Source organism: Mytilus edulis, chromosome 2, assembly GCF_963676685.1.
Source record: "Mytilus edulis chromosome 2, xbMytEdul2.2, whole genome shotgun sequence".
NCBI lineage: Eukaryota > Metazoa > Mollusca > Bivalvia > Mytilida > Mytilidae > Mytilus > Mytilus edulis.
In genome coordinates this window covers 56,645,588-56,667,300 of record NC_092345.1, presented here as the reverse complement: position 1 = coordinate 56,667,300, position 21,713 = coordinate 56,645,588, and the positions used below count along the sequence as shown (strand labels likewise).

General features: G+C 30.7%; 1 protein-coding gene across 2 annotated transcripts in view; it reads right to left on the bottom strand.

The window, feature by feature from the left end:
• The window catches only part of LOC139510286 (contactin-like), a 40,778-nt gene that overhangs the window by 3,809 nt on the left and 15,256 nt on the right, over positions 1–21,713 (bottom strand). For both annotated transcript variants that reach the window (XM_071296783.1, XM_071296784.1), the window contains exons 11-23: positions 21,256–21,364; positions 20,516–20,715; positions 19,549–19,818; positions 18,868–19,146; positions 18,181–18,347; positions 16,802–16,928; positions 16,130–16,312; positions 12,472–12,624; positions 10,666–10,760; positions 4,816–4,911; positions 3,150–3,297; positions 1,044–1,165; positions 317–506 (exon numbers count right to left, since the gene is read on the bottom strand). In XM_071296783.1, coding sequence (XP_071152884.1) covers positions 317–506; positions 1,044–1,165; positions 3,150–3,297; positions 4,816–4,911; positions 10,666–10,760; positions 12,472–12,624; positions 16,130–16,312; positions 16,802–16,928; positions 18,181–18,347; positions 18,868–19,146; positions 19,549–19,818; positions 20,516–20,715; positions 21,256–21,364 — 2,139 coding nt within the window. The remainder of the gene's footprint in view (positions 1–316; positions 507–1,043; positions 1,166–3,149; positions 3,298–4,815; positions 4,912–10,665; positions 10,761–12,471; positions 12,625–16,129; positions 16,313–16,801; positions 16,929–18,180; positions 18,348–18,867; positions 19,147–19,548; positions 19,819–20,515; positions 20,716–21,255; positions 21,365–21,713) is intronic.

The following is a 21,713-nucleotide window of genomic DNA, read 5'->3' as shown; positions in this document are numbered from 1 at the left end:
TAAATTGTGACTTGGATGGAGAGTTGTCTCATAACAAATCTTTTTATTTTAATTCAAATCTTTTTAAGTTTAATAATAATCAAATTTCTGACAAATGTTACCTATTACCGATGGACTGAGAGCAATGTTGTTTTCATTCATTATAAGTATAAGATTAATATCCAACAAGTAGAATTTTGAGCTATTGCTCACTAATGAAACCCAGGCTCTCAATATTTGGTAAACAGGAACTAAAGAAAAATGAATAGGAATATGGAAATGCATCACACAGTACAGCATCATCGTATGCAACTTCAAGCATGTATATTTTACATACCAAAATGCAGAGTTTCCTGTTTGTAAGAGTCACTGACAGGTCCAAGTCCTGCAGTGTTATACACTTGAATTTGAAACCAGAAGTTAGAATCTGCCCATAGACCAATACACACAGCAGATCCCATCTGTCCAGGGAAACGTATATATGTCTTGTACAATGGTTCAATATCATCATCAGAATAGTAGTTTATCTGAAATTTAAAAATAAAAAAAGACTCACATGCAGGAACCATTATGGGGTAAAGAAAAGTTTTCATTTTAAACCCTGAAAAACGTTTGTGTTATCTCTCCCAACTTTTCAAATTATGACCATATAAATTAATCTGACATAATACATATGAAACTAGAGGATGAATATATGAACTTATAAATCATTCCAAGAGTTATAAATTAATCCAGTGGAAAACGTCCCATGCTTTTACATGTATAATTAATTATGTTGAAATTGGTTTGGTAAATAATTGTTATTTCATACATTTCTCTTGCTACTCTCTTTAAATATGAAATAAAACAAGTAGTCTTTTATTTCGGTAAATATGTGTTTTAATTAACTTTCTAAAAATGATAAAAAAAACTCTGCTGATGGTCTCAGTGACAGTAAGTATATAATATTATATATAATCATATATCTATTTATTTCATCATTACTTTTCAATCACATATTTCCATGTTATATGTTTTTATGTATCCAGAAACTTTGACAACTTTTCAGTTAAATCATTACTAACCTGGTAACCATAGAGACGACCTTTCATAACCTCCCTGGTATCTTCTACTTCATCCCATGTTACCTCCATAGCAGTTGAATTAAAAGCGTCTGCTAATACGTTACCAGGTGCAGCTGTTGGCACTATAAAAAAAATATTTCATTCATATGAATTTTAAATCAAGCAATGTTTTCCTTTTTTCAGAAATGTAAAAGATGCAGTCTTTTCTATAAATCAATAAATTTTCTCAAAAAGTTTCAAGAATTAAACGAATGATTGTCATGAAGACACTTCTTTGAGTCTCAATTTCTAGAAAATGCAACCACCTGTAATTAATTTGAATACCTCCAATCCCACATCACAATCTATTTTGAAACAGCATGTTGTAGATTCATTTATCCTGATTTAGAGTAATTTTTCGCAATTTGATTGGCTGATAGTGTCCTAATAAATTTCAGTACAATTTTCTATTGCAGCAATTGGAATTATCTCCCTTATTTATTGCAGCAATTGGAATTATCTCCCTTATACCATTGACCTAATAAAAATAATAAAATTTGAGTTGCTTTATAGTTCTAATATTTTTAATTTTTCACAGTTTTAGATTAAATATCTAAAATATATTTGGTTGATATTGTCCTAATATTGAATTTGAATATAATAATATGTAATATAACCAGATGCTCTGCAGGGCACAGCTTTATACAACCACAGAGGTAGAACCCTGAACATTTGGGGGCAAGTATGGACACAACATTCAAGCTTGATACATCTCTGAATTTAGATTGTGATTAAATAGCTGACACAACATAGGTTTCTGGCAGAGAATGAATGTGGTCTAAGAACTTAAACTTAAAAACTTAATAATTTCAAATTGGACATTTACCTATTATGGTCCAATATCCAAAATCTAAAAACATGGTTAGATTCAGCATATCTTAGAACCCCAAGAATTCAATTTTTGATGAAATCAAATAATGTTCAATTTTAGACCCTTTAAACCTCAATGTGGACCAAATTGATAGCCGGGCCCAAATACTAAAAATCTAAATACATGGTATTGAAGAACCCTATATATTCAATTTTTGTTGAAATCAAACAAAGTTTAATTTTTGACCCTTTGGACCTTAATGTAGACCTATTTGAAAACAGGACAATACTGTGCAATTGAATATTTCTTGCTATTGCGCAAAACTGTGCAATTGAAAATTTCTTGCTATTGCGCAATATTGTGCAATTAGATATTTCTTGCTATTGCGCAATACTGTGCAATTGAAGATTTCTTGCTATTTCGCAATACTGAGCAATTGAAAATTTCTTGCTATTGCACAATATTGTGCATTTGAAGATTTCTTGCAAATTTCTTGCTTTTGCACAATACTTAATATAATAATTTTGGAGCCCGATTTGGACCAACTTGAAAACTGGGATTATAATAAAAAACCTAAGTACATGTTTAGATTCAGCATATCAAAGAACTCCAAGAATTCAATTTTTGTTAAAATCAAGCTCAATTTAATTTTGGACCCTTTGGACCTTAATGTAGACCAATTTGAAAACAGGACAAAAAATTAAGAATCTGAATACACGGATAGATTTGGCATATAAAAGAACCCCAATAATTCATTTTTGATGAAATCAAACACAGTTTAATTTTGGACCCTTTTGGACTCTAATTTGTTGGGACTAAAACTCCCAAAATCAATCCCAACCTTTCTTTTGTGGTCATAGACCTTATGTTAAAGTTTCATAGATTTCTGTTTACTTATACTAAGGTTATTGTGCGAAAACCAAGAAAAATGCTTATTCAGGCCCTTTTTGGACCCTTATTCCTACACTGTTGGGATCAAAACACCCAAAATCAATCCCTACCTTCCTTTTATGGTCATAAACCTTGTGTTTAAATTTCATAGATTTATAGGATCAATAAAATTCATATCGAGTTCGACTTTGTCTCACCCAAAATGAATTTTATTGACCCGATAATTTCTGGTATTAGGACAATTGCACAATGTGTAACTAATAATATTGGACGGGCAGTTAATTTTTACGTAATGCTTTGGAGGTTTTTACTGATAAGTTTTAAGTACATTTATAAGGAAATTGCTACTATTTTGATCTACTTACTGCCTTCAGAGGAGTAAATCATGGCTGAAGCATTGGGACCACTTCCAAGTATATTCCAGCCTTGTATTTTGATTTCATACAACAGATAAAAATTGTCCTCTCCGACCTGGTAAACAAAGTGTGTTTGCTTCCAGGAGTTAATTTTTTCCTGAAAGATATCAAATATTGAATACAAATACTTTTTTTTTTTTTTTTTTTCCCCCAGTGTATGTTTTATAAAATTATAATCCTGGTACCTTTGATAACTAATTAATCCAAATATTTTTTAAATTTTTTTATTATTTATAACTTCCAATTTACAACATAATATACACAAATATAATAGCAATATATAATATAAAAAACTATAGATATTATCTAATCAATACATCTTTCTATTAGGAAGCAATTTTTTTTTTTTTTTTAGATATACAAATATAAGATAAGGAGTAAAGCAGTTTGAACACCGGAGAGAGAGAGAAAGAAAGAGAGTGAGAGAGAATAGTATGGTGAGTTTTCAATATAATTCATCTAGAAATTGAATTCTATTTTAGTATAGTATTTGAATACAAATACTTAAATGTTTTAAAAAACACCACTAATACAAGGCACATCCTAATTTTCTTTTAGAGCTTTTGGATAGCATTTTGATAATGATATTAACTATCAAGTTTTACTTAAAGTGAAAAGACAAAACAATTTTAACTTTGGTTACCACTAGCACTAGGTGATTTACCTGTGCAAAGTGATGAAATAACATTTGATGAGCGGCACAAATTCGAAATAAATTATTTACATTTGAAGCATGATGAGTGCATATTTAGAACTAGTTTGATTGTATAATTTAAACCTGTTTGGCTGTATATTGAGAACTAGTTTGACTGTATATTTTGAATTAGTTTTATTGAATATTCAGAACTAGTTTGACTGTATATTTAGATCTAGGATGACTGTATATTAAGACCTTGTTTGACTGTATATTTAGAACTTGTTTGACTGCATATTTAGATCTAGTTTGACTGAATATTAAAAACTAGTTTGACAGTTTATTTAGAACTAGTTTGACTGTATATTTAGAACTTTTTTTACTGTATTTTTAACTAGTTTGACTGTATATTTAGAACTAGTTTGACTGTATACTTAGAACTAGTTTGACTGTATTTTGAACTAGTTTGACTGTATACTTAGAACTAGTTTAGAACTAGTCTGACTGTATTTTCAACTAGTTTGACTGTATACTTAGAACATGTAGAACTAGTTTGACTGTATTTTGAACTAGTTTGACTGTATACTTAGAACTAGTTTAGAACTAGTCTGACTGTATTATGAACTATTTTGACTGTATATTTAGAACTTTTTTGACTGTATTTTTAACTAGTTTGACTGTATATTTAGAACTAGTTTGACTGTATACTTAGAACTAGTTTGACTGTATTTTGAACTAGTTTGACTGTATACTTAGAACTAGTTTAGAACTAGTCTGACTGTATTTTCAACTAGTTTGACTGTATACTTAGAACATGTAGAACTAGTTTGACTGTATACTTAGAACTAGTTTAGAACTAGTCTGACTGTATTTTGAACTAGTTTGACTGTATATTTATAACTAGTTTGACTGTATATTAATAACTAGTTTGACTGTATACTTAGAACTAGTCTGACTGTATTTTGAACAAGTTTGACTTACCTTATTCCATAATCTATCATCATTACCCTCTTGATGTTGTCTCCAGTAAACCATATATCCACCACTCTGATGACCTCTGTCTTCGTATGGCATTTCCTAAATAATGGTTATACACATTCAGTAAATTACAAGCTGCTTTAGGAACTCTTAGAAATATTTGCGGTGGCCAGTATTTATTAGTGGAGGAAACAAGTGTACCAGGACAGAACCACCAACCTGCCACAGAAAAAGTAGCATTCATAATCAGAATTGGACGTAAATGCACCTGTCACAAATAGCATATAAACCATTCCATAAATTCATTTACTTTTTGACATCAAGCCTATTGACAATCATCTTATAAATCTTTCAATTTGATTATCTCAATGCTGGGACAAATCAACTTCTACTCACAGTATTCTATATTGTTCCAAAAAAAATCTAAAGAGAGAATGTGTTCTTATAATCAGTATGGGTTTAGAGGAAAAACAGATGCAAGACACTTTACCCTATGGCAGATATATAAAAAAAAAATGTGGTATGATTGGCAATGAGACAACTCTTCACAAAAGACAGTATGGCACAGAAATTAACAACTATAGGTCACCCTACTGCCTTCAACAATGAACAAATTCAGCTAAGGGACTTATCATTATTTACCTGGGAGGAGGGGGTGCTGGTCATTTTGAATTCAAAGATATAAAATTTTCTTGATCCCCCCATAATATTTCACTATTTTTATTTGACACCCCACAGAAACATTAAAAAAAATGTGATCCCCCCCCCCCCCTCTATTAAACATGTCAAAATTTTAACATGCAAAATACTTGTTATATCGCAGATATAACATGTATAATGCAAACATGAAATGTTCTCAGTGGATTGAGTCCAAAAAAATATTTGAAGGAAAATTGCCTTGAAATATGGGCTCTTCCATGAATATTAAAAGGTAGGCAGCCAGCCAGTGCTTTAGGAGGCTTTTTCAAACTTTGTTTCTAATTTCCTATACTGAGCTATTAAAGAAAACTTGTTCCTAAGTAGTTCTATAAAGACTTTTTGATACAGCAACAACACATTATTTACTAAGTGGGATATCTATTACCCGCAGTATATGTTCCTCACTTGGACGCTGCGTAAAACTTTTGTTTTACAGTAGGCCTTATTGAAACCTCCATTGAATCGGTAAACGTTTATATGGATAGTTCATTCTTTTTATTTATTTATTTTTTTTATTCTTGCATACTTGCTTAGTTATTGACACATATCATTCATAAATGTAGGATAGAACCCTGCTTTCATGATATTCATGTATTCATGAATAAAGTAGAATATTCATGAATATTCATGAATATTCCACTTCCATTCATGGTTACTATTCCAGTGTCAAAATTATTCATGAATATGAAACATGAATTAAGTGGAATATACATGAATTCTTAATAACTGTTTGGAGACAACAAATAAATGTTCTTAAAATGCTAGTCACTTACTATATCATAGTATAATCAAGTTTCCTTCATTCAAAATTGTTTTTTTTGTGGTAATAAAACCCTTTTTGTCAATATGAATAAACATGAATAAGAATGAATGTTTGGACTTAGAATTTTTTTGCATACATTTCATGAATAAGAATGAATAATGAGGAATAAATTTTGGACTTAGAATATTTTTTCCATTGTGTGACAAACATGAATAAGCATGAATAAAGCTGCATGATAATGACTCAGAACTATTTGTGGTAAACGGCATAAAAATTGATAATGAAATTTGTTCTAGGACTTTTGTATACGTATATTTTTACTTGATTGTTGATGCGGAATAACATACATGTACATGTATGTATTCCACAGTTAAATGAAAAAAATATATGATAATTTTAATAGATAGCTCATGTAGGTGATATTCATAACATCTTCATACAAAACACTCAGGCTGAGATGTCAAGAAAATAATAAGCAACAAAAGTGACTTTCAGTCATGTGTCATAGATGTTTTCCTGTTCATTTTTGGAGAAAACTAGCGGGTTGGGTAAAGTTAATGAAAGGAAGAAAAGCCAATGCAAAGGACGACGTCAAGCCAGCATTAGATAGGCCTACATAAGAATTATTGACAATAACAATTTTTGAACAATTCCCAGATAAATGAGAAAAAATATCATTGCATAATTACAAAATGTTCAAAAAGCTATCCGACTAAACAGGTTTGGATTAAATTCTAGATTAAATAGTGGACAATTTTGCTAGCTTTTAATGAAAGTGATTGTAAAATTCATATTTCACAGCTATCATGATTAAAAAATATTTTAAACTTAAATGTCTGTATTTGCTTTTGGTTTTCAAAAAACCTCTCAAGGACACTTATTTCAATATTCATGGTTAATCTAGAATATTCAACCATTCAATATTCATAGTTATTCTAGAATATTCAACCTTTCAATATTCATGGTTATTCTAGAATATTCAACCTTTCAATATTCATTAAATATTCAAGGTTATTCTAGAGTATGTATTTAGCATTCAAAATTGGGATAGATATATATTTTTCATTCATGGTGATTCTAATCATGCATTATTCATAGACATCCTATTTCATGTTCATGAATATTCTACAGATAATTATTCATGTTTAATCGTGGTTATTCAGTTCATACAATATTCATGTATATTCAAGCTTATTCAGCTCATACAATATTCATGTATATTCAAGCTTATTCAGCTCATACAATATTCATGTATATTCAAGCTTATTCAGTTCAAACAATATTCATGTATATTCAAGGTGCCATTTAACATTCATGAATATTCATGAATATTCATGAACTGTTACCTTGAATATTCATGAATATTCATGAATATTATTCATGAATATTCATGAATTGTTCATGAATATTCATGAATAATTCAAGGTCAGGAAAGCAGGGTTGAATACAAATGAAGATGTTTGATGAGGAGTGAAGTAATATAGCTGTCAAAACAAAGCAGATTTGTTATCAGATAAGTAAATTATATATATTTTGATTATATTTTTTTGCTGAATAACTATTTGTTGAAGCATTTTATAATAATTATTGATTTTTTAAAATAAATATAAAACACCAGAAAGTAGCCTTTACATTTTACAGTGTTAGTTTAATGATTTCCATTCAGGAATAACTGATAGATTTGTACAATATATTGTATTTCAAGGTAAAAATAATTCATGCTTCAGCCACTCTTATGATTGTGTGTGGGTAAATTAAAAGGGGAAAAAGGGGGGTAGGTACATTATTTGAAATGTCATGAAAAGGCTGAAGTGATATTCATGTTATTAATCTTACTCTATTGATATTTTAATAAAAACAACATTTATTAAATTAAATTATTACATTGTATTATACCTGTTAGAAGCTGTTTAATCTTGAGTGCTTATTTATAAAAACAAATATCAAGGACTTTTGATTCTTTGTGGAGTGATTTTTGATTTTGCAGGGGGAAACTCAGATGCATTTATTGATTAAAAGATCTGTTCAACTGTGAAGAATTTCAAGCAGAACAACTGCACCAAGATGTTATTTAGCATTTCTAGTTGGAAGTCCTGATACAGCAATTTTAATAGACGTATTTACACTTGTATGCAAATTTGTCCGCCATTACATATAATCACACAGGTTCCCGTAAACTTTGACATCATAATTCAAAACATTTGACGTCACAACTAAAAAGCGATTGTTGCTTGACGTCAAAAGGTTATTCGGAGGTGATATAAGGTCATTCGGAGGCAAAATACAGCTAAATACCAAAAGTGTAAATACGTTTATTACAGACAGGAGTTTACTTATGATAATAACACAAAAAATGAAAATTCAAAAAAATCCTTTTAAATTATTTCATGAACTTTAGATGAACAGTTCATGAACTACAAGTGGACAGACAATGTTCATGAATTAAATTACTAATGAACAGTTCATAAACACAGTAGTTCATGTGTTCATGAATGATTCATGGACTGGTATGGTTCATGAACAAATTCATGAACAAATTCATGAATCATTCATAAAAAAATTCATGAACTATACATGAACAGGACATGAACTACAAATGGACAAGCGTGTTCATGAACTATAAAATCATGAACAATTCATGAATAATAAAAGTTCAAGAACTATTTTTGTTCATGAACTTTAATGAACCAAAGAGTTCATGAACACTTTCTGTTCATGAATAGTTCATTATTCACTGGTTCATGAACGTGCTTGTCCATTTGTAGTTCATGTCTAGTTCATTAACTGTTCATGAATCTTTTATGAACAATTCATGAATTATGTTCATGAATCATTCATGAATCATCCATGAACATTCATGAACTATTCATAATCATTTCGCAGGGGCAGATGTCAAGAAAATTGGGATAGATATATATTTTTCATTCATGGTGATTCTAATCATGCATTATTCATAGACATCCTATTTCATGTTCATGAATATTCTACAGATAATTATTCATGTTTAATCGTGGTTATTCAGTTCATACAATATTCATGTATATTCAAGCTTATTCAGCTCATACAATATTCATGTATATTCAAGCTTATTCAGTTCAAACAATATTCATGTATATTCAAGGTGCCATTTAACATTCATGAATATTCATGAATATTCATGAACTGTTACCTTGAATATTCATGAATATTCATGAATTGTTCATGAATATTCATGAATAATTCAAGGTCAGGAAAGCAGGGAAACCCCAACATTTTGAATTGTTAGCCTAAAAAATACAGATTTTGAGGGAATGAGAGTAGGGATCTTATAATGAATTAAAAAAGGTACCATGATTAGTGATGCTCGAACTACTCATTTCTTTGTGCAAAAAATATTGATCCCCCCATATTGAATTTACAATAAAATTTGAACCCCCCCTCTTCCACATACCTGTATTTTGACCAGTCCCCCCTCCCAGATAAATAATGATAAGTTCCTAAAAGAGAAGCTGAAATCACAAATTCTATGAACATACTGAAGACTCTATGAAAGTCTTATTGCTATCTAGTTAGTAATTTAAAAGAATTGCAGGTATTAATAAATACTACTTTGATAGAAAACAATTTTGATGTAATGGCACTTTTTTATTTATAAGTAAAGAAAGTTAAACACAGAAATTCATTTCATAGAAACAAGGTAAAAGCATTGATGGTCTTGACTAATCGTATATTGTACCTGAGGAACATTACCTTATGCAAACTAATGATGGTGTTTTATTCACTTTCAGCCATTCTTTAAAAATGGGTGTTCATAAAATAATTCTCATAAAAGGCAAATTATGTTTTAAACTTCATAAAACCAAGATTAAGTTGACAACCATTAATTCATATTTAACCTGTTTATTTCAGTATAAACATTATATATGACTGTTACTATGTCTGTTATTGTATTAATTTTTTAATGTCTGCTGCAATTGTGAATTTTTCCTAATCAGGGTTAGATCTGAATCTTGTTGAGGCTTGCAGCAATAAGGACAAGGTTATATACAAGGTTTTGTAGCTCAACTTAAATATTTGCTGTGATGGCATACATCTACCATAACAAAAAAAAAAAAGGCTGAAATGAAAATCGTTAATTTTCTCATTGCTGCAAAACTGTCAGTTCAGAAATTATTGCGATGCTTTTATGATTTTAAAAAATGCGACAGGGTTATAATCGCAATAATTTAAACTATTATATGAATTATTATAGTTTTTATATGAATTAAACAGGATTTTTCTCCCGAATATTGCAAATTTAATTGATTTTAGTCTAAAATAATAAATGCATGTAATAATTTCTGAATTTACAGTAGATTAAAGAAACATGTATTCAATTAACATTCGAAAAAAAGGTTCCTGTTAAAACTTACATTCCATATAATATGAAGGTCTCCAACACTACCATTTCCACCATAGATCAAAGATGGCATTGCAATGGGGGGAGCTTCCAATGTCTTTGTTAATGCTGAAATATCAGAATAAATAAAATAGGTTTACAACAGCACACTGTCAAAGTGTTAAATGCAACATGTTTATACTGAAAATAGGGACATTTCGTTTTTTTTTTTTTTTTAACCAAAACAACATTATTGTGTTCAACTTTTGGCTCATAGTTTCAATCCTGTATTTTAATAATCATTTTATAGAAATTTCTTAAATAATGGAAATTTACTTAACATGTTTTATTTTTTGCACTTTCTTCAAAGTCACAAAATAAAACTTAATATGAACACAGCCTGAATGAACTGATTTACTAAATTAAATATCTAATCAGTTCAACTAACTGGAAATCATTTGACTATAAATAAAATGTGGTATGAGTGCCAATGAGACATCTTCCAATTCAAGTCACAATGTGTAACCAGATGCTCCGCAGGGCGTAGCTTTATATGACCGCAGATGTTGAACCCTGAACGGTTGGGGCAAGTATGGACACAACATTCAAGCTGGATTCAGCTCTAAATTTGGATTGTGATTAAATAGTTGACACAGCATAGGTTTCTGACACAGAATGAATGTGTTCTAATGAACTTAAAATTTTTGTTTTCTCTTAGAGCAATTCACTATGCTGTTGAATATTAATCCTCTCAAAAAAATGTTTGAAGAAATTTTCTTTTTTATTTATGAAATTTCAAATGAGAAAAATTGAACCCAATTTTTTTAATCACATCCCCCTTTCCCTTATTCCAAAACTAATCTCAATTAAAATTTCTAATGGAGTTTGCAACAATAACTACTCATTTAAATACATCATAAAATATTAAGATGTAAAAAAACTGCTTGTTATCACTGAATGGTAAAGATTATTTTAATTTATCAGTTGGTAGTAAAAAGTGAATATACATTGTATATTGTATATAACAAAGATTTAAGTTGATTCTGGACAAAGAAAGATAACTCCAATTAAAAAAAAATCTTGCTATTGCACAATATTTTGCAATTAAATATTTCTTGCTTACTATTCTGGACAATTAAAGATAACTCTAATTAAAAAAAAATTAGCTATTTCACAATATTGTGCAATTGGATATTTCTTGCCATTGCACAATACTGTGCAATTGAAAAGACTTGCTATTGCACAATACTTAATATAATAATTTTAGATCCTGATTTGGACCAACTTGAAAACTGGGCCCATAATAAAAAATCTAAGTACATTTTTGGATTTAGCATATCAAAGAACCCCAAGATTTCAATTTTTGTTAAAATCAGACTAAGTTTAATTTTGGACCCTTTGGACTTTAGTGTAGACCAATTTGAAAACAGGACCAAAAATGAAGAATCTACATACAGAGTTAGATTTGGTATATCAAAGAACCCCATTTATTCAATTTTTGATGAAATCTAACAAAGTTTAATTTTGGACCCCGATTTGGACCAACTTGAAAACTGGGCCAATAATCAAGAATCTAAGTACATTTTTAGATTCAGCATATCAAAGAACCTAACTGATTCATTTTTTGTCAAAATCAAACTAAGTTTAATTTTGGACCCTTTCGGACGACGACGACGACAACGCCTACGTGATAGCAACATACGACGAAAATTTTTTTAAATTTTGCGGTCGTATAAAAATTAAGCAATAATGTATGTAGGTCAAAGAATGGCCATCAACAGAGCTCACACCGAACAGCAAGCTACAAAGGGCCCCTAAAAATAATAGTATCTGTATTTACCTGATGGATAACTCTGAGGACTTATGCCAGCATACCCATTTTTTGCTGCCACCCTGAACTGGTATACATTGCCTGGTTTTAGATTTTTTACAAGGTAACTTCTCCTGTCTGGTCGAGCTTCACCTAGAGGCATCACATCCCTTTCAAAAACCCCTAAAATATCACAAAACAAGGCATGTTAAATACAATATTTTGCTGTCACATTAAAACTGGTCACAGTAACTTAACTGAGAAACTAAAAGAACTTTTTTTTCACTTAGCCTGAAAGCTTTTGAAATAATTCTATTTATGAATCAAGTTGTGGCCTTTCTGATATTTTATGATTAAGTTGAAATTCAAAGCCATATTTTGGCAAAGCGAGAACTTTGTCCTTTGTTTGATTTAAACATTGTGATTTTTGAAACAAATTTAATTCACATAATCATATGACATCTAAGGTACTGTAAATTCAGAAATTATTGTGTGCATTTTTTATTTGCGATTTTGTCATTTAAGACTTTTAAAAATGCGTATTTAATTTTTACTATTTTGAGAATAATTCATATACAATATTTCCAAATGCGAGTTTAATTATTGCGTTTATAACTCTGTCGCATTCTTTGTAATAATAACCAGGTGCTCCGCAGGGCGCAGCTTTATACGACCGCAGAGGTCGAACCCTGAACAGTTGGGGCAAGTATGGACAAAACATTCAAGCGTGATACAGCTCTGAATTTGGATTGTGATCAAATTTTTGACATTACATGGTTTTTTTTTTTACACAAAACAAATGTCAAGATTTTACAAATCATTTAAAGATTTCTTCTTCAAACTTTTTAAATCTAAAATTAAATAGTTGACACAGCATAGGTTTCTGACACAGAATGAATGTGGTCTAATGAACTTAAAAGTTTTTTTTTGCCTTTGAGCAATTCACTATGCTGTTGAATATTAATCCTCTTAAAAAAATGTTTGAAGACATTTTCTTTTTATTTATGAAATCTGAAATGAGAAAAATTTACCCCCCCCCTTTTTTTCACATCCCCGTTTCCCTTTTTCCAAAACTGATATCAATTCAAATTTCTAATGGAGTTTGCAACAATAACTACTCTTTTAAATACATCATAAAATATTAAAATGTGAAATAAAGTGCTTGTTATCACTGAATGGTAAAGATTGGTTGGTAGTAAAAGTGAATATACATTGTTTATTGTATAAAACAATAAAAAAAACTTCATCAGCAACATTTTATATTGGCAAATTTCCAATGAAGTTATTTACATAAAGTTATTGGCAAATAAAAATAGAAAATGACATCATAGTCATGTCTGGCAAATTTCCAACATATATTATCAACTACTATTCTATACAAAGAAAGATAACTCCAATTGAAAATTAATTGCTATTGCACAATATTGTGCAATTAGATATTTCTTGCTATTGTGCAATACTGTGCAATTGAAAATTTCTTGCTATTGCACAATACTTGATATGGAATCCTGATTTGGACCAACTTGAAAACTGGGCCCATAATCAAAAATCAAAGTACATATTTAGATAACGCATATCAAATAAGCCCAAGAATTTATTTTTTGTTTAAAATCAAACTTAGTTTAATTTTGGACCCTTTGAACCTTAATGTAGACCAATTTGAAAACTGGACCAAATATTAAGAATCTACATACACAGTTAGATTTGGCATATCAAAGAACCCATTTATTCAATTTTTGATGAAATCAAACAAAGTTTAATTTTGGACCCCCATTTGGACCAACTTGAAAACTAGGCCAATAATTAAAAATCTAAGTACATTTTTAAATTCAGCATATCAAAGAACCCCAAGGATTCAATTTTTGTTAAAATCAAACTAAGTTTAATTTTGGACCCTTTGGACCTTAATGTATACCAATTTGAAAACCGGACCAAAAATTAAGAATCTACATACATAGTTAGATTCGGCATATCAAAGAACCCCAATTATTCAATTTTTGATGAAATCACACAAAGTTCAATTTTGGACCCTTTGGGCCCCTTATTCCTAAACTGTTAGGACCAAAACTCCCAAAATCAAACCCAACCTTCCTTTTATGGTCATATGGTTATTTGGGCCCCTTTTTGGCCCCTAATTCATAAACTGTTGTGACCTCAACTCCAACAAGAGGCTGTCACAACGACAGCAAACCGGATTTATTAACATTTATTTGTGTCCTGGCTATATCACAAGAACCATTACTGATGAATGGTGAAAGTGAAAATCGTCAATATCAAATTTGACCTCCATTTTGTCATCAGTATCAACATATTAAAATTTGAAAAGCTTAGATTGAATGGTTCATGAGTAAATGCAACAACCTGAATGGAAACGCCATTTTACGATCTTTCAAGAACCATAACTCCTGAACGGTAAAAGTCAAAATCGTCATTATTAAACTTGACCTCTATTTTGTCATCAGTAACAACATATTAAAATTTCAAAAGCTTTGGTTGAATGGTTCATGAGAAAATGCACGGACACGAAGGGAAAAACCATTTTTCAATCTTTCAAGAACCATAACTCCTGAACGGTAAAAGTCAAAATCGTCATTATTGAACTTGACCTTCATTTTGTCATCAGTAACAGCATATTAAAATTTCGGAAGCTTTGGTAGAACAGTTCATGCATAAATGCACGGACACGACTGGAAACTCCATTTTTCAATCTTTCAAGAACCATAACTCCTGAACGGTAAAAGTCAAATTCGTCATTATTGAACTTGACCTCCATTCTTTCATTAGTAACAACATATTAAAATTTGGAAGCTTTGGTAGAACAGTTCATGCGTAAATGCTTGGACAACTCCATTTTTCAATCTTTCAAGAACCATAACTCCTGAACGGTAAAAGTCAAAATCGCCATTATTGAACTTGACCTTTGTATAGTTGTCAGTAATAACATATTAAAATTTTAAAAGCTTTGGTTGAACGGTTCATGAGTTAATGCACGGACAACATTTGATTGCCGCCCGCCCGCCCGCCCGACAGCCCGACCGCCCGCCCGCCGTACATCCCAAAATCAATAACCGACATTTTTGTCACAAAAATCCGGTTAAAAATCAATCCCAACCTTCCTTTTGTGGTCATAAACCTTGTGTTAAAATTTCATTGATTTCTATTTACTTATACTAAAGTTATTGTGCGAAAACCAAGAATAATGCTTATTTGGGCCCTTTTTTGGCCCTTAATTCCTAAACTGTTGGAACCAAAACTCCCAAAATCAATCCCAACCTTCCTTTTGTGGTCATAAACCTTGTGTCAAAATTTCATAGATTTCTATTCACTTAAACTAAAGTTATAGTGCGAAAACCAAGAAAATGCTTATTTGGGCCCTTTTTGGCCCCTAATTCCTAAAATGTTGGGACCAAAACTCCCAAAATCAATCCCAACCTTCCTTTTGTGGTCATAAACCTTGTGTTAAAATTTCATTGATTTCTATTCACTTTTACTAAAGTTAGAGTGCGAAAACTAAAAGTATTCGGACGACGACGACGACGACGACGACGACGACGAAGCAGACGACGACGCCAACGTGATAGCAATATACGACCAAAAAATTAAAATTTTTGCGGTCGTATAAAAACCTCGTAATAATTTCTGAATTTACAGTATGAAAATATGAAACAACAATGCTAAATAAACTTACTCCCGCCATCATCATTGTTTATATACTCCCAATTTGTCATCACACCTTCTTCTCCTTCTACACGAGATTGTATTGTATAATAATCTACTGGTAACCCATTTGTTCTACCAGGGAACCAGTTTATCCTCAAACTAGTGGTCATAGTTGAATCAGCTTTCACACCAGCAGGCTCTGATGGAGGACCTAACATACATATATATATTTTATCAGTCTATATTCAATCTATTAATTTGTAAAACAATCCCCTCAAATCTTAATACCCATAGCAGTCTCTTATCTATAAAAAAATCTTAAATCAGTATCAGCTTCTTATCTTTAAAGAACAGTCAATAATGAACATATAGAAATTATGATGTGGTGTCTATGAAGGCTTGATTGTTTTAATTCTGATTTCTGTTTATCCAAGATGAAACTTCAGAATTCATATCAAGAATATTCTTTTTATCATCCTGGGTGCAGTGGAAAAATATTGCATTTAAGTGTAGATACTTGATTTTGTCATTTGGTTTTACGCCAGTTTATTTAATACAAAATATGTTTGACTGAACACTTGAATTTCCTATGAATTCCACATGACTTTCAATGAATTAATCCATTTTTTCCTTTTACTTTTAATGTTTGCTCTCTTTTGGCAATAACCTTGCCATTATTTAGGATTTTTATAAATCTTACCTAAAATCTTGAGAAATCCTGATGCTCTTGCTTCATTGACAGGAGTTTTGGCAATACATTCATACGTTCCTCCATGTTTAAAATCAATCAGTTTTATCATCAGTCCTGTATAACCAGGTCTTACAATCTGAAAATATCAATCTATAAGTCCTAACAATTCTATAAATATCATTGTATTAGTGCTAACTAACCGATTTACTAATATCATGCAATTCACCTAATTGCTTTATGAAAACCCATCAAATCAGAATGCTTAAGGTGGTACCAAACACCTTGACTAAAAATAATTTGGCATATTTAATTTTCATAACATTCATCAACTTTAAACACACACTTTATCTGAACATTTTCATTCAATATATAGCAGTTTGTAAAACACTCGTTTTGATCATTGAGAAGCTTAATATTGCCTGTACAATAGAAAGTGATTAAAACATTCAGCTGATTTGTTATGTACCTCCTTAACATTCTATGAATGACACTGAGGCATATTTCTAAGGCCATGGAGCCTCACATTCTGGTTCAAACAAAAAGTGCTTGGATGCACCATATAAATAGGTAAGATTTAAAAGATGGCCATATATCAATAACAAGTAAAATCTTTTTACAAACACATCTACAAAGAATACTAAAATTGAGAATGGAAATGGAAACTGTATATTTTTAAAAGCAATTTAAAATTACTGGGAGGAGGTTTAAATAGATGGGGAGATCAATGGATGTCAGTGAAACTGTTTACCAATAACTAAAATACAAGTTATCTAACATAGTCCTTTTGGGGGAATGAACATAAGAAAATGAAAATTTTAAATTGATAATTCATGAAAAACGGTATCTATCTCTTGAGATTAGCTGCAGTTGAATTTACAAAGCTCAACAGTATACTTGATAACAGAAATAAACTTCTCAAAATAAAAACACAGTGAAACAAGAATGTATCCATAGTACATGGATGCCCCACCACACACTATCTTTTTATGTTCAGTGGACTAAGAATTAGGGTAAAAAACTTGGCATTAAAATTAGAAAGATCATATCCTAGGAAATATGTGTACTAAGTTTCAAGTTGATTGGACTTCAACTTCATAAAAAAACTACCTTGACCAAAAAACTTTAACCTGAAGTGGGACAGACGGACAAACGGAAGAAGGAATGAACAGACTCACAGACCAGAAAATATAATGCCCCTCTACTATAGTAAGTGGGACATAAAAACATTTATTGATATATTTTGTTGAGTTTATGTTTTATCATAACTATTCAAAGTTATTCAATATTACATGTACACAGTATTACCTGAAGGCTATTATGTAGATTTAATACTTCTAGTAGATATTAAGTTGTGAAAAAAATTATAAATTATGAATACTATAAGTTACCTGTTCATAATGGAAATCTTTTGTGATATTAATCCGATGACCATTTAAATTCCACACATAAACAAGATCCAGTTCTTGATCATAAGATGCTTCACATCGTATAAATTTGGTTTCATTTTGCACAGCCTTATCAGTTACAGTTGGTGGTACACTAATAACAACTTGACCTACAAAAAAACACAAATTGTAGAACAGCTGATATTTTGTATTGTAAACACTGATATGTTGTAAACACACACTCACACACCCAATACTATTGCATAAGTATTAGAAAATGGTAAAATGCTAATATAGCATACACATTACAACTGACTTTATCAATGTTATGCTGTTGACCAAATATGAAATCATTCAGGTCAGTAGCATTGGGAAAAATGTATGTTGATTAAAAATTTCAAATTCATTCAATGCATTGAAAAATTCATGTGCTAACTGGAATAAGTTATCTGAGAGACTTGAATAGTGCTTACATGTTACAACTCACAACTGTCAAATCTCAAACCAAATATGAAGTCATTCTGTTTGGTTGTTTCTGTGAAGAATTTGGAAGAAAGTATTTGTTAGAAGACACCCCTTTTACCAGAAATAAAATATTTCTAAGCACTAAATAATGAATAGACCAATTTATGGCAATGATAATAATTTCAATGTGTATGTACTTATATACATGTATTATATAATACCAACCTTTAACAAAGAGACTTCCTGCACTTTCGGTTGATCCTAAATCATTTGTAGCTTTACATCTATAGACTCCTGCATCAGCCATATTAAGACCAGTTATAACTAAATCTCCATTCAGCTCCCGTTTAAATTTGTCAGTAGATGATATTAGACTACCACCTATATACCACTCAATGGTTGGTGCAGGAGCTGCCTCAGGACGACACTGAATTGTTATGTTTCCATTTACGGCTCCATACATTTCTGCAGGTAAAGGTTTCTTGTTGAATGTTGGCTCAAAAGCTGAAAATAATATATAAACATTGTAAAGAAAATAAATGTAATGATTACTAGAGGCTTCAAAAGGCATACTGACAGACAGACAGACAAATAGAGTGCAAACCTAACATCCCCTTCGACTTCCTTGGTAGGGGACTTATAAAAAAAAGATTCTAAATATAATTCAACAAGTATTTATATATTGTGAACCAATACCTGGAGTAGTAATTGTGCCGTTAGGTAACAATGGAACAATGGGTGGATACTGAAAGGTATTCACAGTTGTCTTTCACTAGATAAGTAAATTAAACAATAATAAAGACACCAAAACATTAATAAAATCTTCCAATGTGGTGATTGATGGGTGTTGTTGACTTTCTTATCGTATAATTCAACATTAGAAAACAAACTTTTTATTTCACTCACCTAATACTCTAAGTTGTGCTTCACTCATACTAGTTCCAAGGTAGTTTTCTGCAGCACACTGATACATTCCGTTATGTTTTCGTTGTAAGTTCAAAATTGTTAAGGCATTTCCAGCAACAGTTATTTCCCCTGGAATATTCTGTATCATTTTTCCGTCTTTGTACCAACTGTAAGTAGGGTAAGGATATCCTGATGCTTCACATGTCCATGTCAAGTCACTGCCAAGATCTACATGCTGAGCTCGTAATGGAACTAAGTAATAAGGCACAGCTAAAAAAAAATATTAAAACTACTGTAAATCCAGAAATTTAATTTGATTTTGAGATTGTTAAATTATAGATATAAAGATGGTACATTTATTATGGTGATTTCGGTAAATTCTGCCTACAAATAATGCTATCAATACACCTTATCGCCATTACCGGCTGACCTGAGAATCTGTCCCGCTTGAACTATTGACGTCATACAACAATCACTTTTCCATTGTGGCATCAGATATTTTATATTAAGACGTCAACATTTCAACAGGAACCGGTGTGATGTCCAGTAATGGCAGACAAATAGCGATAAGGTGTATATCTAAAATGCATTTTTTATTTTTTAGCAAAAACTATCCTGGTCATTATTTTTGAATTGACAGTACATGAATAAAATTCCATTCTCTATAAAATTTTCTCATAATTGGCATCACTTTGAAGTTATATTAATTTGTGCTTAAAAAAATCATTTCCTGATTGGACTAAGCCACATAATCTATTGCAACTTTGTTCTAGAACCTCTACATCAAAGATTTAGGAAAGCTTATTAAATTTTACTAATTATCCATTAAAGCAAAATACCATTTGTTTAAATAATCAAATATCTGTTTGAAAAACAAACGGTATCAGTTCTCTCTAATTTTTTGTTTCAGTTAAAAAAAAAAGTAGTATTTAGCTTGCAATGACCTAAAACCAGAAATAAAATATACCATAAAGACGAAGATACAAATTTCTTTCATCACTGGATGTTGTGCCTCTGGACACCATACACACATAATTTCCTTCATCTTCTGGTTGAGAGTTCTCAATTGTCATGACACGATTAAAGTCACTAAATCTAGCATTTGCAGGTATTTTGCCTCCAGGTCTTGCCCATTGATATCTCCAGGTTCCTAAATAATTCACAGCCCTGAAACATACATAAAATTAAAGATATAAATGTTTTACCAAATGTTTGTAATGTTTTTATAAATCAAGGTTCTTAAATAATTCAAAACATCGCGACAAAAGTAAAGATAATGTTTTAGTAAATGTTTGTAAAGTTTGGTAAAGTTTGCTATAAGTTTTGTTGAGTTTCAGTATATTTCTATTTAAACTGTATGATATTATGTTTTTTACAATATATTGTGTCTCAGGCAATGAGTCAAATACAAAAACACTTTTTGAAAGGCTGTATCAAACTGTCCTGAATGATCTTGGTTTAGAAAATCAAAGATACAGTGTAACACATGTATGTATGTATGTACGTATTAAAGAACCAAAGACCATAGAACATTTACAATGAAGTTGACATGTGGTCTTCAGTCTCTGGCATACACTGGATTTTTTAAATGACAAATATTGAACAGCTCTGAATATTCAAAGTGTTTCAATTGGTTACTTTGAAACTTGGACAGACATTTACTAGTATACCTTTCCTCCTTTTGGATAGGAGTATAATTATACTTACGATCCATAAGCAAAACATTCCATCCTGACATTGAATCCTTTCAATGGACGTTCTGGTGACACATATATAAAATCATCCATTATTTGTGGTCCCCAGTTGGTCATAGGAGCTGAAAAAAAGAGTGAATTATTGCCCATAAATATGCCAAACCTACATATAATGCAACACAATAAGACAAACAGGATCTATAGGAAAATCTGTAATCATTAATGTAAGAATCTTAATCAGTGTTAAGCTCCTTTAAAATTGATTCTTTCATTTCAAGCAACATGGAAAACTTGAATGAAGAATAAAAAAAAACCAATTAACGAAGGAACATAACTACAGAACAGAGAAAGTGATGCCACCCAAATTCAATCTGTGTTTGAAAATAATAAGCTTTGTGAAATTATTTTATAACATTTGGTTGAGTCAAACTAATGAAATAGAGCGGAAACATCAAATTTAGCATATATCTG